Raw genomic sequence first — 16,114 nt, forward strand, 5'->3', positions numbered from 1 at the left:
GGCTAGTTGTTTTTATGGAATCAAACAATATATTCTTTGTGTCTGGCATTTTTGCTCTACACTGTGTTTTGAGGTTCATTCAGTGCTGCATTTTTCAGTTCAGACAGCTACAGGATCAGACCTAGGTTTGGATTTTTGGAAAATTCTAACACTGCAGCTAAGAGGAGCTGGTTTGTGAACAAAGCTGGTTTTGTCTATATTTCAGGACAATATAGCTTTCTGGGTCCTTACCCAGGCTGTAGGATTATAATTTAAAGCTCTGAGTTTATCTCTTTTTTCTCTAAACTCTCCAGTCAACTTGGAAGAATCAATCACCCAATGCTAAGTCCTTATTATTTGTTCCCATGGTAATGTTTTCTGTCAGCAGCTACTTGCTCAATTAAACTTTGTCTTCTCTAGACACTAGTTGTTGGGCTACTGCATGTCATGGACTACTGTTTTGTTGCTTATCTGTGTTTTCAGTAATGTAGGATGTCCTTAAACTCTGCAAACGTTTTCAATTTTCAATCTTCATCAGTTTGCCTAGGAGCTTTGTAAAACACAGATTGAACAACTAAATTTGTTAAGCTGAAGATATTGCCTCTTTCTTTTAGTGTAAGAGTGATTTCCTGTTCATAGTCTAAATTACACTAAACTCCCTATTGAGCAGACACATTGGGAAGATGTTTTCTTCATTAAATACTTTCTCCCCCTCTGGCAAAAACTAGTTGGAAGTTTTGCCTATAGTCATTTGAAATGGAACATAGCTTAGGCCAAAGTTTCTTTAAATGGAATGTATGCACATATACAATGTCGCAGATATAAAAATTCTGTAAGAAATCAAAGAAGCATTTTCAGTGAAGGCAATTTTAGTTTCTTTCCTTTTTGCTTTTTAAGGCATAAGGAAGTTACCAGGCTAGGGGTCTAATCAGAGCTGCAGTAGCTGGCCTACACCACAGCCACAACACAGGAGCCTGGCTGCATTTGCGACCTATGATGCAGCTCACAGTAACGCTGGCTACTTACCCCCGCCTCCCCCTTCCAGGCCAGGGATCAAACCTGCATCCTCATAGATACCAGTTGGGTTCGTAACCCACTGAGCCACAACAGGAACTCCAAAATTTTACCTTAATTCAGTGTCTTCCAATGCAGTATGTTCTTTGCCTTCACAACAATTTTTTAAAGGATTTGTGCATTATCAAATTTGAAAAACCTTTGTGTTCTACCCACTCCAAAAGCGGAATACCTTGAGAGCTTCTCTCCAGCCTCTCCCTTTCTCTCTCTTTAAAAACAAGAGGAAAGCCAGGAATCCTGTCCTAGAAAAATGCACCTCTCACAGTCTTTTAGTATGTTCTAGAACACTGGGGAACCAAAAAACCCCACATTAAAAAACTAAAGAACAGTAGACTCCTAACCTAATACAGTACATTAAATATTACTTCCAGGCCCCATGGTCTTCTTAGCAAGCCCAGACACCTCTGAGAAATGTGCCCCATCATGAATTTCTTCCAGCTCTTCTATGACAGTATTTCCAAAGTGTGTCCTGCAGAATGGGACAGGGAGATGTTCACTGAAGAAAAATAAACATGGGGAGTAACATATTCTTTCATCTATATATGAGATTGAACCATATGAAATGGCCATTTCACAGTAAACAGTATTTGAACACACTAATAAAGTTAACACCTACAGTTATTTCCCTCTGCCCTTAAATATTTTTCCACCCACAATTCACCTGTGGCATATGGAAGTTTCCAGGCTAGGGGTCGAATTGGCACTGTAACTGCCAGTCTACACCACAGCCACAGCAATTCAGGATCCAAGTCCACGACTGCAGCCTACACCACAGCTCACTGCAATGCCAGGTCCTTAATCCACTAAGCGAGGTTAGAGATCAAACCTGCATCCTCATGGATAATAGTTGGATTCGTTACCACTGAGCCATAATGGGAACTCCCAGCCCACAATTTTGCTAACAATTAATTTGAACTTACGTTTCTGCCAGTAAGTTTAGCGTGACCACAGTCAGGCCAACATTTGTGAGAGCAATGGTTCTACACATGGCACTAGCCATGGGTACTAAGCACCTTTATTACCAAGACATCCATCTATCACAATTTAATAGGACTCCATGCTAACAGGTTTTGTTCCTTTGTATTCTTTCTTGTTAGAGCTGAACCTGTGGAAGTTCAGGGCTAGGGATCAAATTGGAGACATATCTGCAACCTACACCATAGCTGCTATGTCAGGTCCTTAACCTGCTGAGCCACACAACTCCTGTTCCTTTGTATTATTTTATTACTATTCAGGTCAAATCTCTTGTTTAATCAATGTTTAGCCCCTCCATCCTCAATATAGATAAAAAACTTTTACCACTTAAGTCTCTTCTCTTCAGGGGCTGGTGCAATACAACCAGCTATGAAATAAGCCAATGTAATATTTATTCCCATTTCATCAACCTTATGAGTAGAAATAAAAGATACTGACTGAGCAACTAAAATATGCACAATAGACTTTTTGTACTAATCTTCAAATTTATATATACATAAGCATTCATATTTTATATATACATTTTTAACTGCACATGCAGAATAAATTTTTGATATTTTTCTTAATTGGCATTTTCATTATTTTACCATCTGATACACAAACATGTACCTTGTTTTCAGGATAGTAACTGTACATCTCTAACCCATCAATGTAACAATTTTGGTACAGGGCACAGAGTCAGAAATGTAATTTCATTGCTACTAGTAGCTCAAACAAGTACTTTGTCCTCATAGATGGTATTAAGGTATTTCTCAACTTTAATTTGAGGCACAAGAGAGTCACCATTTCCCTGGTTTTCTGGAAAGTAATTGCTAAATAAATTTAGGTTCTGAATAGGTCAGGATGACAAGCAGAGAAAGGCTTTTGGAATATTGGCAATTTATCTGCAGAAAAGGACACAAATGTGTATTGTTTTTATTCTGAATGTATTAAATCGTACAATGTAAAATGTATTAAATCATAGTGCACCTGCAACATTACAATGACTTCTAATTATTTTACTTTCCAGATTGCATTCTATTGCAAGTATTTATTTTTTAACAGTTAGAACTGAGAGCTTATTATCCTTGGAATCAAACATGCAACGTCAGAAGAGAGATGCTGTGACCACATATTATGTGAACACAACAAATTCACTCTACAAAACTTTAGTTTCTAACTCTTCTTCCATGTACTGAGATGAGCACCTAAGGACAGTGTCCTGGCTATTTCTCAAGCAACAGAAAAGAACTCAACTATGGGATAGCATGGAAAATAACTACCAGTAAGCATTAAGCCAGTTAATTGCATTGTCTTAAAATGTTTAAATTCATAAAACTGAAAGCAAATGCTAATTACTGTTGAAAGAGAATATAAATGAAACATTAGATCTGAGATTTTTCTCTCCCCAAAGTAATGTCTTAAGAAAACTTGTCCTTAAAAAACACACTAAGATTTCTAGCACTTGGGGACTTTAAATACCACTTCTTTCTTATTAAAGTGATTGAAACGCAGATCCTATCTATTCATCAACCATGTTGTAAAAAAACTTCTTTTAATTTTTGGGGCCATACCCATGGCTTATAGAAGTTTCCAGGCTGGGGGTCAAATCGGAGCTACAGCTGCCAGCCTACGCTACCACAGCGAAGTGGGATCCGAGCTGCGTCTGCAACCTACACCACAGCTCATAGCAATACCAGATCCTTAACCCACTGAGCAAAGCCAGGGATTGAACCTGCGTCCTCATGAATACTCGTCAGGTTTTGTTATCTCTGAGCCACCATGGGAACTCCAAACGTATTGAAATTTTTTTATGGACTTAGTTTTACCAACTACAGCACAAAAGGAATGGGGTGGGGGTGGGGAGAAACAGATCAAAGATGAAGCTTCCCAAAGTCTCCAGAGTCCCCAGGGGCGGGGAGGCCTGCACCACACTGCTATGGGGTAGGATCTATAATCGTCCAACTTCACAGAAAAGATGGGTGTGTTTCAGGATTCAACTTTATGACTTCACTGCTGTCTCAGAAATGTGTTTTGTTAAGTTCTGAAACTATAACTCTTCTAGGTCTCCACTTGGTTCTTTCAGTGTTTATTCTAATATGTGGACAAGTCATCCAACTACCATGAACCACATTCACTGTTCTGTTTAAAGGAGAGTTACTCATCTTATAAAACAAATACATTAGCTTGGGCAGTAATTCTTATTTCATTTTACCATATTTACAATGGCAGATGTGCAAAAAGTATCTATATTCAATCACGTGAAAGTCAATACACTTGATTATAGGGAAAGGTTTATATAAAGAATTCTGTTTGAGAAAAGAAACACTATGTGGAGAACATTTAAGTATTTACCTTGGAGTTCCCATCACAGCTGTGGAAATGAATCTGACTAGCATCCATGAAGCCACAGGTTTGATCCCTGGCCTCACTCAGTGGGTTAAGGATCCAGTGTTGCCATGAGCTGCAGTGTAGGTAGCAGATGTGGCTCGGATGTGGAGCTGCCATGGCTGCAGCAGCTGTAGCTTCCATTCAACTCCTAGCCTGGAAACCTCCATATGCCACAGGTACAGCCCTAAAAGACCAAAAAAAAAAAAAAAAAGCATTTAACTTTATACTGGCTAGTAGTCGAGAGATCCACAGGATTTTAAAGGCAGCACTGTTAATTAAGATTGAGAGTGAGGTGGGGATGATGAAAGTTGTACTTTTCTCTCTTCCAATAAGAGACACCTTGGTTCCTCCTCTTAAACTCCAAACATCACACAGCTGAAGATACAGCTGAGAACCAAGCGAGGTACCACATATACAACTGAACCACACTCTTCTCTCTTCTCCCGTCAACCCCCACCTTACCACCACCCCAGGAGAAACCTCTTCAGTCCGAGAGAGAAGGGCCAACAAACTGAGGTAGATAAATCTACCCTGAAATCTACATAGACTGAGAATAAACCGTTAAATTCATCACCTGGGGGGACCTGTTCAAAGGGGTTTCCTGGGTCTTCTCTCAGGATACACTGAATTTTAAGATAAAGTCCAAGAATGTGCATTTTTAACAAACTATCCAAAGCTTCAGTGATTTCTGAAAAGCCCTGAATTAAGTACCGGGAGGAAAACAAATTAGACCTAAGTGTTTAAGTAGCAGCTTCATTGAAAGCAGAGACCGAACTGCATCATTCATCTCCAAGTGTCTTCAGGTATATTAAACAGCTACTCTCTACTTTCGCAGAGGTGAGATTTCCTACATGCCACAGGGATTGTAACCACTACTGACTTACTGCTAACTAGACAGCAACATCTCACGCTCCCCACCCTCATGAAAGAGCTTTAGTTTCCTTAGTCCCATAATCTACGAAGCAAGTCCTAAAGGTGCAATAATACTACAGGAAAGAATCACAAAGCACAACACACAGAAGGTCCAGGTACACCACGGCAGGAACCTTTCCACGAGTGCCCAGGAACCCCAAAGAGGCTCCTCATCCCGTGGGGAGGTGAGTCCACAGGCCTGAGGTGAATCACAGGTGACCCTAACAGGCACACATATATTTCCATCATAATTAAGGAACGAAGGGTGGAGAACACTGAGTATGAACTGCTGGTCTGAGGATGAGAACTAGGTCTAACCACTGCAGCTCGCTGAGCAATCTTAGTGACTTGACTTCTCAGGGTCCACAGTCAGGCTGCTCCATGGTTAAGTGAGGGCTCGTTCAGGCTACTTTCCAAGGCCTCTTCTACTTCTGAAATTCTGGGCTTTCCTTACATTTATGTTTCATGAATACAGGAATCGTGAAAAAATACTTACTAGTCATTTAATTCAAAGCTCTAAATTCAGTCAGTCATTCAATAAATATTTACTAAGCACCTAACCCCTGCCAGGCATCCAAGGGTCTGAGAAATGGATGTGGAAGACACAGTCTCCCAGTATTCACATGTTACCGTGAATGTGTAACATACTTTACTGAGAATAACCCTTGTGTCTAAGTGATTAAATAGTAAAGCCTACTGGATCTTGCCCAAATAATGGAAAAAATCTGCACAGATAATGGAAAGCTCGTTTATATAAAACAAATATTAACTCTACGTATAGATAATGCTTCTAATATGTAAGGCTTTCTTCTCTGTATGCTTCACTGCTTAAAAATAACAATAGTACAGGAATTATCTTGCACAGTGGGTTAAGGTTCTAGCACTGTCAATGAAGCAGCCTGAGTCATTGAGGCAACACAGGTTCGATCCCTGGCTACAAACTTTCACATGCATGGAACAGCCAAAAAAAAAAAAAACAAAAAAAAACTACATTTAAATTTATTGGTAAATCATATTTATAATCAAAATTAACTTTCAAAGTATAAGTTTATAAAAATAGTTTAAAGGCTTTTAATAAGATTTACCTTATTTTCAGACACACCAAGAAGACAATTATTTTCAGCATAGTTTAATACATGATGGAACTTGCTCCAAGTCTATTATTAGATCTTTACATAATCTTTAATTGGGCAGGGTTTAGTTTTAATTAAATATTACATAATTGGACTTTCACCCCATCAATTTAAAGTTAAATTCTCGTGAATACAATTTCACAAAGGTTATAATATACATATATCAACTGAATATATACCTCAACTACTTACAAGTGAAGGAAGCATTTAGTAATTTACAGTGTTTTAAAAATCTACCTCCATAATCTCTTTAGAAAAAAAATCCTTTCCAAATAATATACAAAGTCCACATTTCTCAGGAAATGCATACATCCACCTAATAGTAAGGTCCAAAATGAGAAGAATTACTGTCTTCAGAAGAGGAGGGAGGAGGCAGTGGTGGGGGTGGTGGGGGTGGAGGGAGGGCATATGGTAAGGGAAGTAATTGGTGAGGGGCCACCGCAGGTGTAGCCCAACCCATGTTTGCAGATACAGGCGGCGGCGGCGGGGGTGGGGGAGGGGGAGGAAGGGAGAAATTGTGTATGTCGAACACGGGAGGAGGGAAAGGGTACTGTGGCATCACGAGACTATCCTGTCTCTGAGGTGGAAATCCTGGGGTCTCCTGAGGCGCCATGGGTCCTGAGTGGTAAAACTGTGGCAGTGGGGGCTGGCCAGGGCAAGGCCGAGAGTGTCTACCCCGGGAATATCCCCGTGTGAATTCTCTGTTGCAATAGCCTGCTGAAGGCTCCGAGGCAGAGCTATGAACATTCCAATTCTGGTGTACTTCTGCAAAATCTTCACCTTTGGGGAAAAAAGGATAACAAAATTCAAATTAATTTTAATACATCAGAAAATACAGTTTAGATGGCCAAGGGGCACATGAAAAGATGCTCAATATCAATAAATTATGAGAGAAATGTAAGTCAAAACTACAATGAGGTATCAGTTCAACCCAGTCAGAATGGCCATCAATAAAAAAAATCTACAAAAATAACAAATGCTGGAGGGGATGTGAAGAAAAGGGCACCTTCTTACACTGTTGGTAGAAATGTAAACTGGTACAACCACTATGGAGAATGGCATGGAGGTTCCTCAGAAAACTAATATAGAACTACCATAGGACCTAGCAATCCCACTCCTGGACCTATATCCAGATAAAACTGTAATTCAAAAAGATCCATGCACCCCTATGTTCACAGCAGCACTATTCACAATAGCTAAGACATAGAAATAACCTAAATGTCCGCTGACAGAAGAATGGATAAAGTTATGGTACATATGTACAATGGGATACTACTCAGCCATGAAAAAGAAAATAATGCCATTTGCAATGACACGGATGACCTAAAGATTATCATACTAAGTGAAGTAAGTCAAAAAAAAGACAAACATCATATGATATCACTTATATGTGGAGTCTAAAATGACACAAATGAACATATCCACTAAACAGAAACAGATTCGTGGACACAGAAAAGAGACTTGTGGTTGCCAAGGGGAGGGAGTGGGTGAGGGGAAGGACTCGGAGTTTGGGACTGGAAGATGCAAACTATTATATACAGAATAGATAAATAACAAGGTCCTACTGTATAGCACAAGGAACTATATTCACTATTATGTGATAAACCATAACGGAAAAAAAATTATGAAAAAGATATGACAACGAAAAAGAACATACATGTATAACTGAACCACTCTGTTGTACAGCAAATACTAACACATTACAAATCAACTATGACTCTAAATTAAAATTCTTAATTATAAAAAATTACTGTTTAAAACTTTAGTAATACCTTTTCTTTAACTTCCAGTGTATCTTAATAATTATAAATTTATAAGGCTTAAAATTATCAATTTTAAATGAATCCAAAAGGTCAGAGGATCAGGAAAAGAAGTATGTTTCTTAAGAAAAAAGTACTGATGGGGAGTTCCCATTGTGGTGCAGTGGTTAACAAATCCAACTAGGAACCATGAGGTTTCGGGTTTGGTCCCTGGCCTAGCTCAGTGGATTAAGGATCTGGCATTGCCGTGAGCTGTGGTGTAGGTTGCAGACGCGGCTCGGATTCTACATTGCTGTGGCTCTGGTGCAGGCCGGCAGCTACAGCTCTGATTAGACCCCTAGCCTGGGAACCTCCATATGCCGCAAGAGTGGCCCAAGAAATGGCAAAAAGACAAAAAGAAAAAAGAAAAAAAAAAGAAAAAAGTACTGATGGGCACAAATGATTCTACCAGGCCCAGTTTGCCTTTTAGCCCTGGGAGCTCTTTTTACATCCATAAGCTTGAAAAGCACCCCTGAACAACACATGACTCCCACTTCCCCTGATCAAGGCTGCCTCAAAAGCTAGCCAGACGCCAGAAAGCAAAGAGAAATCTAGATGTTTCTCTCAGGTTTATTACTGAGGAACTTACATAGATGTAAATGAAGATTGAAAATGACTATTATTACATTTACTCACCTGGTTCATTAAATTCAGATCTGAACTTTTTCCGCCCTTGAATCTGAGATTTTTTCCTCTGTTTGGCTTCTTTTTCCTTTTCATCATCACTGAAATCTAAGGCCTTGCACAGAAAAATATACAGACTAGGTGACATGCATTCACAGATTCAGTGGTACATACTTGGAGGTGAGGAGAAAAATTATATTATTTAACAATGACCCTGAAAGAAAGTTACCCTTTTCAATTCTTAATATTTACTAGTAATATTCAAATAAATTAGATGATAGAAAAAGCAAGTAGTTTTTGAGAAATGCCTAAGGACTCTAACACAGGTTAGCAATCAGGATGAGTGCTTAAGATGTTTTTAAGTTCCCAGACAGTTTCAGATAGCTAACTATAAAATGCCGATCTTTCAGATATGGGTATTCCCTGGCTAAAAACATCTGGCTTTCAGCAGAGTCAAGATTCTTCATGGTGCCAGCTGCCAAACAATGCTAAAGAAAGTAGTTAGGAATAAACAAATACAAGAATTATCAAATCTAATATAAAAATGAAAGATAATATTTTACCTTTCATTCATTCAAAAATTTACACATTCCCATTATATGCCAGGCAATGTTCTAAATACTTTTATAGGTATTAATTTTTTTAATAATACAGTGGCAAGCAATGATAAGGCAAACTATGGAGAAAATCACCAGGATGTTATTTAGATAGGACTGGAGGAAAAGACTTTTGATAAGCAGATCCATGCATCATCCAACTTTCAAAAGGAAATCATTTCAAAGTACAAGGTAGAAAATTTAGATGTTCCTAAGAACTGGGATCCACTGTTAGAAGCCTACAAAAAAAAACCAAACCTAGAAGCTATGTAACATTTCTACAATTTCTTGGAATTCGATATTAATTATTATATTAATTTCAGAAAACATCATTTCAGTAAAAATATGAAAGCAATAGTTCTTCTGTGGCACAGCAGTTAAGGATCAGACATTACCACTGCAGCAGCGTGGGCCACCGCTGCTACCGTGAGGATGCTATGGCAAGAATTTGATCCCTGGCCTGGGAACTTCTATGTGCTGGGGTGTGGCCATTTTTAAAAAATATCAAAACAGGCTGTAAATATATGTGTTCATATTTAAAAGGAAGAAATAAAATATATGTGAAAATTCTTTTATGGGATTCTCAGTATGGTCTTGCTGAAATATATTCTAGGTTGAATCTTCCATGAACTAGGAGTTCACATACCTCAGAATCCATAATCAAATTCAAAAATATAAGCTAATTTTAGTACCTTCAAATACATGATCTTTTATTACTGATCTTAACGGGCTAGCATTTTTAAGCTCGTATTAAATTTGACATCTGCCAGATACTAGAAAGTACTGAGATCAGATGGAAGACCTTCCTTTCTGAAACTGTGCAGTCAAATAAAATAGATTATTAGGCCAATAAACAACTGCTTATGACTTAGTGCTCTGGGAGCATGGGGCTAAAGGGAAAAGGGCCAGGAAGATTTGATACTGGTGACGCAGTGAGGAATCAGCAATGATCAAGGGAAGGGACACTTTCGGGGTCTGGGAGTAAGACATGCATAGCAACAGTGTATTAAGAGAAATAAAAGTGGTCCAAAAGACAAAGTGAAAGCTTCTTATAGAGCAAAATGACATGATGAAACTGGAGAAGTTAGTGAAGACCCTTACTGGGCCATTTTCAAGAACTGTGCATTATCCTAAGAGCAGGAGGGATATATCAAAGAATCTTAATTGGCAATATTTTAGAGAGACTACTTTTCTGATATTTTATTATCTCTCAAAATCAGAGAAAAATTTACATTTCTTGTATACAAACTGATTCAAACTTAGTCTCTAAACATTTATTCAACTCAAATTATGTATTCATATGTTACAGATGGATGCAGAGATAAATAAGATGTATTCCCTATTATGCTTCTTTATGCAAGTTCAATATTTCCTATTTTCATGGCATGATTTTTTCTTTAAGTTTAGATCCCACAAATTCCAAATTCTAATACACAATTAAGACCAGGCAATACTATATTACAAAATCTGATCATAAAATAAACTTTACAATCTCAGAGATATTCATATTATAGAAAGAGACATTTAATCAATACTTGGAAAAAACAACCTCCTTCAAATGAAGTATGCTGGGATTTAATTTTACTATTAATTTAAACCAATTTTATAAACTATTAATGATTCTATAATTAGCGACCTCAATGCTTAGAGCTGAAACAATAGGGATATATTATTAGATTATTTGGTTGCACAAGGATTTCAAGACCCTTGTGAGTCCCTGAGTGCTTTAAGTGAATCTTGACGGTCTTAGTGGAAATTACAAGTACACATGACACAAACCAGAAAACATAATCCTGTGGCAATGCGGATGCTAAGCCAGGAAGGTTGGCTGCCTAAGTGACCTCTAAGTGGGCATCCTCTGACTCAGGCTTCAGCAAAATCAGAGATAAGCACAGAACATGAACCTTCAGCACTGCTTGAGAACATCAAAAATAAGCAAAGTCAAATCTGTAAATACCAAGAATTTACAACACCGAGAAACCTCATCAGAACTACTAAGCACATTTAAGAACTCTGACTTACAAGAATTACATAAGTTTATACAGTATTTAAGAATGTTCACCCTCACTGTTGTAAAGTTTATATTTTAAAAACTTAAAGACCTTATGCATCAAGCTACTTTATAAGACATACTGAAGCGGATTCATGAAGAATAAGAGCACTCTTTTAGGAAGGTAATTATACTGTAAAAAAGGAGAGGTAGGTAGACTCTAATCACTTTGCACCACCCAAAAAAACGCTGCTTATTCAAAGCACCATCAATAGTCTTGTGTTCCACATGGTGGATTTACTAAAGAAAAAGTTGTTTTAAATTTTTCTTTTTATGGCTGCACCTATGGCACATGGAAGTTCTTGGGCTAGGGATCGAATCAGAGCTGCAGTTGAGGCCTAAACCACTGTCACTGCAATGCCCGATCCAAGCTGTAGCTGTGATCTATGCTGCAGTTTATGGCAACACCAACCAGATCCTTAACCCACTGAGTGAGACCAGGGATTGACCCTACATCCTCAGAGACAGATCCTTAACCTGTTGAGCCACAACAGGAACACCAAAAAAAATTTTTTTTAATAATGACAACTTTGCCTTTACCATGTATCAACAAAAATGATAAAAACAGGACATTATGAAAAAAAAATAAGGGGATAATTACTAAAATGTGAGCAAAAAACATTTATTTTTCCTGAAATGATCAACACCTCTTATTGAAAGATGACCTGGGAGAGGGAGGGTCACAGGCTCCAGAAGAGAGTGACTAGGGAGAAGCAGAGGGGCCTCTTCCAGGTCAAAAAGGACAGTTTACAGGACTCAGTCCGACCCTCCTTATACTTACTTCTGGTGGTGGTTCTTGATCATTTTTCCACGAGGCATCTGACCCCCTATCCCTAGGGAAAAAAACAAAGATCAAAGGATCAAAGTCTCCATTAGTGCTTATAACGTAATAATGTGGAAGATGATAAAGTAGAAGAGCTAAGCGCAATGCTTAATTTGCAATAAATATGAAAACAGGGGCAAAGAATAATGACCTATTTATGTGGTCTACCCCTTGTTGAGAAACTGTGGGAAGGGCACACATAACACTAGGACTGAGAATGGGAATGAGACGCCAAGGCCGAGAGGTGCAGGGCAAAGTCGTCCTGGGAGCCTCAGGTGCTCTGCTTCTGATGCCCTCACGCACCTGCACTCAGCTCATAAAGTGCCCACAATAAATGCTTGTCCAGCACCAGCTCTCGGTCATTTGCTGCTGTTCCAGGTGCCAAGTACACAACAATGAATACAGGCAACCCCTTACTAATAAGCATCACAGTAAGCATGACACTCACTTTTAATTTTATCTTTCAAATCTTGCCCGATTTTGGAGTTCAACAACATCTTGTTATTCAATTACATTAAAATATTGCAAAGTATTAGCAGTAGATGTCCTCACTGCTTGAAATCGAATCTCAAAATTATGAGATTCTCAGGAATTCATTAAAATTATCAACCCATTAATTTTTTAAAACCAATTTACAGATATCAGTGGGCTGGCACAACATGAAAATCATTAAGTCTGCTCAAAAATTTTAATTTGGAACTTTGACATTACAAACAAGGCATCATTATCAATGACTTTTCTGCAACTTAAAAAAAAAAAAAGAATTTTAAGCATCCTTTTACACCCTCACATTTAATACAGCTCTAGGACCCCTCTTTATACCATCTCATGCCCTGCAGTGCCCTTAGCCTGGAGCCTTTAAAAGTCATAAACAAGAAAAGTTCTCCAACTAACACATCACCACAGAAAATCAAAATTAACTAAAGATCAAGCAACATTTAAAATAGCATCTTTAACAAGAGAGTAAGTTCATTGGATGCTAAGATTAAAAAGGCTAGGAAAAGAAAAGGCTAAGATTGGCCTTTCCAGAGGCCAGTAAAACTGAAGAGAAGCTTCCCCACCTCAAAGGTAAAGGAGTCCCCGTGATGGAAACAAAAAATAGATCCAAACAGTCTTCTTTAGGTGGGCTTCTGCACCCACAAGCCAACTTTTTATCTTCTTGTTTTTTTCTTGTAGGACAAAATTCTTGTTCTTGAAAATCAAGAACAAAGACTACTTCTATTATTTAAAATCTTCTAAAAACATCTTCAGAAAATCTGTTTGATTTATTCAGTTTAAGCTAAAATACTTTATCTGTTAAAAGCTAAATATATGGTACATCCAGAGCAACATCCTAATATTCAAAACAGAATGAAATGTAATTATTTAATGCATGATTTTGTAACATACTAAAATCATTATGACTTGTCTATTTGATTCACATTTCTTGTCAACAGTTACACAAAAACGTTAACCTTCCACAGGCTGACGAGCACCTCAAGTTCCTTCAGCTAAGTATGAGGATTCTTAAACATAAGTTTGATCAACTACCAGGAGCAGAATGTTCATCTCATTTCAGAGTTATTCCCCATAACTGAAGCTCAAACTGAATTCAGTCTGTAAGTGATGGAGGGCTTCCTTGCGCCTTGTGCCCTGCACCTGGGGCTGCTTTGTTAGACAAGCCACTAGGGCTACCTCCCCCCAACTGGGATTCCTCTGAATCTCCTGCAGACCCAAAGATTCAGGCTTCACCTGTATTTCAGGTTTCCAACAGGAATAGAGCTAGACTTCAAAGGGCTTTGGGAGTCCAATCAAGTACTATGTCTTTTGGGATTTGAGACTCTCCCACCCTCCCTCAATCCTTTGGGGTCTTTGCCTCCACCCCTAATTGGACAATATTTTTATTGGTTCATATTCACTACATCCTTCCAAAGCATTCAACTTAGGGTTATAGAAAAAGCTATTCTACTTGAATCCATTTGACACTGGTTGGTACAATAATTAATTATGTAATTATAAAAACAAATTCAACTGATATAAATAGCTCCACAGCTAACACCTGACAACACAATTTACACCTGGCAAATATACAACTAACCTGTGGGAGCATAAATATGCAGAAATATTACCAGCCACATGCCACAGGCATCATATAGTACATCTACAGGTAGAATGGAGACCACTGGTCTACTGTTAAGTCAACTCTGTTAATCTCAATTTGATACACAACTCTCCAGGAACATTACAGTTTTCTTCTTTAAGTTTACAATTTATTAACAACTTGAAATTCACTCACTTTCTTTTTTTCCTCTTGAGAATTGTAAAGTTTTATTAAATAGTTAAACCTATGAATATAACCCAAAGAAATAAAAGTTTTTTTAAAAACATTATAATATTAATACTAAAGTAGCATGTATATAAAAGAAAGTACAATGGAAAAATTAATGAATTAAAATTCAGAAAATGGGGAGTTCCCACTGTGGTTCAGTGGGTTAAGAATCCGACTGCAGCAGCTCATGTCTCCACAAAGGTGCAGGTTTGAACTCTGGCCCACCACAGTGGGTTAAAGGATCCAGCATGACTGCAGCTGCAGCTCAGATTCAATCACACAAGAAAATGTGCATGGCCCACACGTACTGTCATTTTGGGCAAGAGATATAAATGATCTCTACCTGTAAAATCTGATAACTGTAGTTCTCAGAGGTGCTACCAGGAAGATAAATGCACTCTTTGGAAGACAAATAGCATTTATTTACAAGAAACCACATCACTGAGAATTATTCCTAAAACAAACATTAGAAAAGAGTTAACATGCCAAAAAAAGTACTTACTGTTTAAGTTTTTCTGTGAATATATACTGGGTAAAGTCTTTCATTGATGGAGCAAAATACATAGTGTCCTTTATTTTAATACCTTTACTCTCAATGTGCTCTGAAGAATTAAACCGTAATACGTAAAATGGATGCGCAACAGGTCCAAATATCTCAAATATCTGTAAGATAAATGAAATACAAAGATCTCCATCATCGTGTAAAATAATGACTTCAACAGTTAGCAATACTTTTAAAAAAACATTGATAAATGTTTTAAAAAGTTAATTTTGTCAACATGTTAGGAAATAAATGTCATTCCTGCAAAATCATGCCACGAAATTTTGATCATAAATGCACTAGCTTATTCCAGATTTCCTTTCCATGAATCTAAAATAACTGTAAAGAGTTTGTTTCTTGCTAAATTTAAATCATTTTGTGCTATCAACTACATGCAAATAATACATTGTTTTTTATTATTGCTCATTTAAGTTGTAAGGTACAAACAAAATTACAGCTTTGGCAACTTTTGAGAAAAAAAATGCTGTCATTTTAAATTTTATGAAACTTTTAGCTTCTGCTTTTAGCTTCTGCTGTTTCCAAAGAGCAGTTAACATTTTAACAGTATTAAACCACAACTTTCTCTAATTCAAAAAGTACTAACTAGATTTAGACTTGAAGTTGTATATTTCTCAAAACCAAAGATGTTATGCAGCCTTTAACTCTGAAGGAAAGGAATGCTTTTAGCACAGATTTGCACTTTTCTTTAACATTTTATAAATGAAAGGAAGCCTCCTGATTTCGAACTTTTCTCCATATAAATGTCTGAGTTTTTAAATATGTTTCTGATAATAAATGTTCATGTATTATAGAAACTAAACCATGAAAATCAGTGGATTTTCCCAGTCTTTTTTTTTTTATTAGTAAATTTTTTTCTGGAGTTCCTGTCGTGGCTCAGTGGAAAGGAATCTGACTAGACTCCATGAGGAT

The 16,114-nt window shown here is 37.5% G+C and overlaps 1 protein-coding gene across 1 annotated transcript in view; it reads right to left on the reverse strand.

The window, feature by feature from the left end:
• Positions 1-6,423: 6,423 nt before the first annotated feature.
• The window catches only part of NAF1 (nuclear assembly factor 1 ribonucleoprotein), a 40,098-nt gene continuing 30,407 nt past the window's right edge, over positions 6,424-16,114 (reverse strand). The window contains exons 5-8 of the mRNA XM_047798653.1: positions 15,146-15,306; positions 12,294-12,345; positions 8,879-8,981; positions 6,424-7,223 (exon numbers count right to left, since the gene is read on the reverse strand). Coding sequence (XP_047654609.1) covers positions 6,760-7,223; positions 8,879-8,981; positions 12,294-12,345; positions 15,146-15,306 — 780 coding nt within the window. The 3' untranslated portion in view covers positions 6,424-6,759. The remainder of the gene's footprint in view (positions 7,224-8,878; positions 8,982-12,293; positions 12,346-15,145; positions 15,307-16,114) is intronic.

This window comes from Phacochoerus africanus, chromosome 10, assembly GCF_016906955.1.
Source record: "Phacochoerus africanus isolate WHEZ1 chromosome 10, ROS_Pafr_v1, whole genome shotgun sequence".
NCBI classification, from domain to species: Eukaryota; Metazoa; Chordata; class Mammalia; order Artiodactyla; family Suidae; genus Phacochoerus; species Phacochoerus africanus.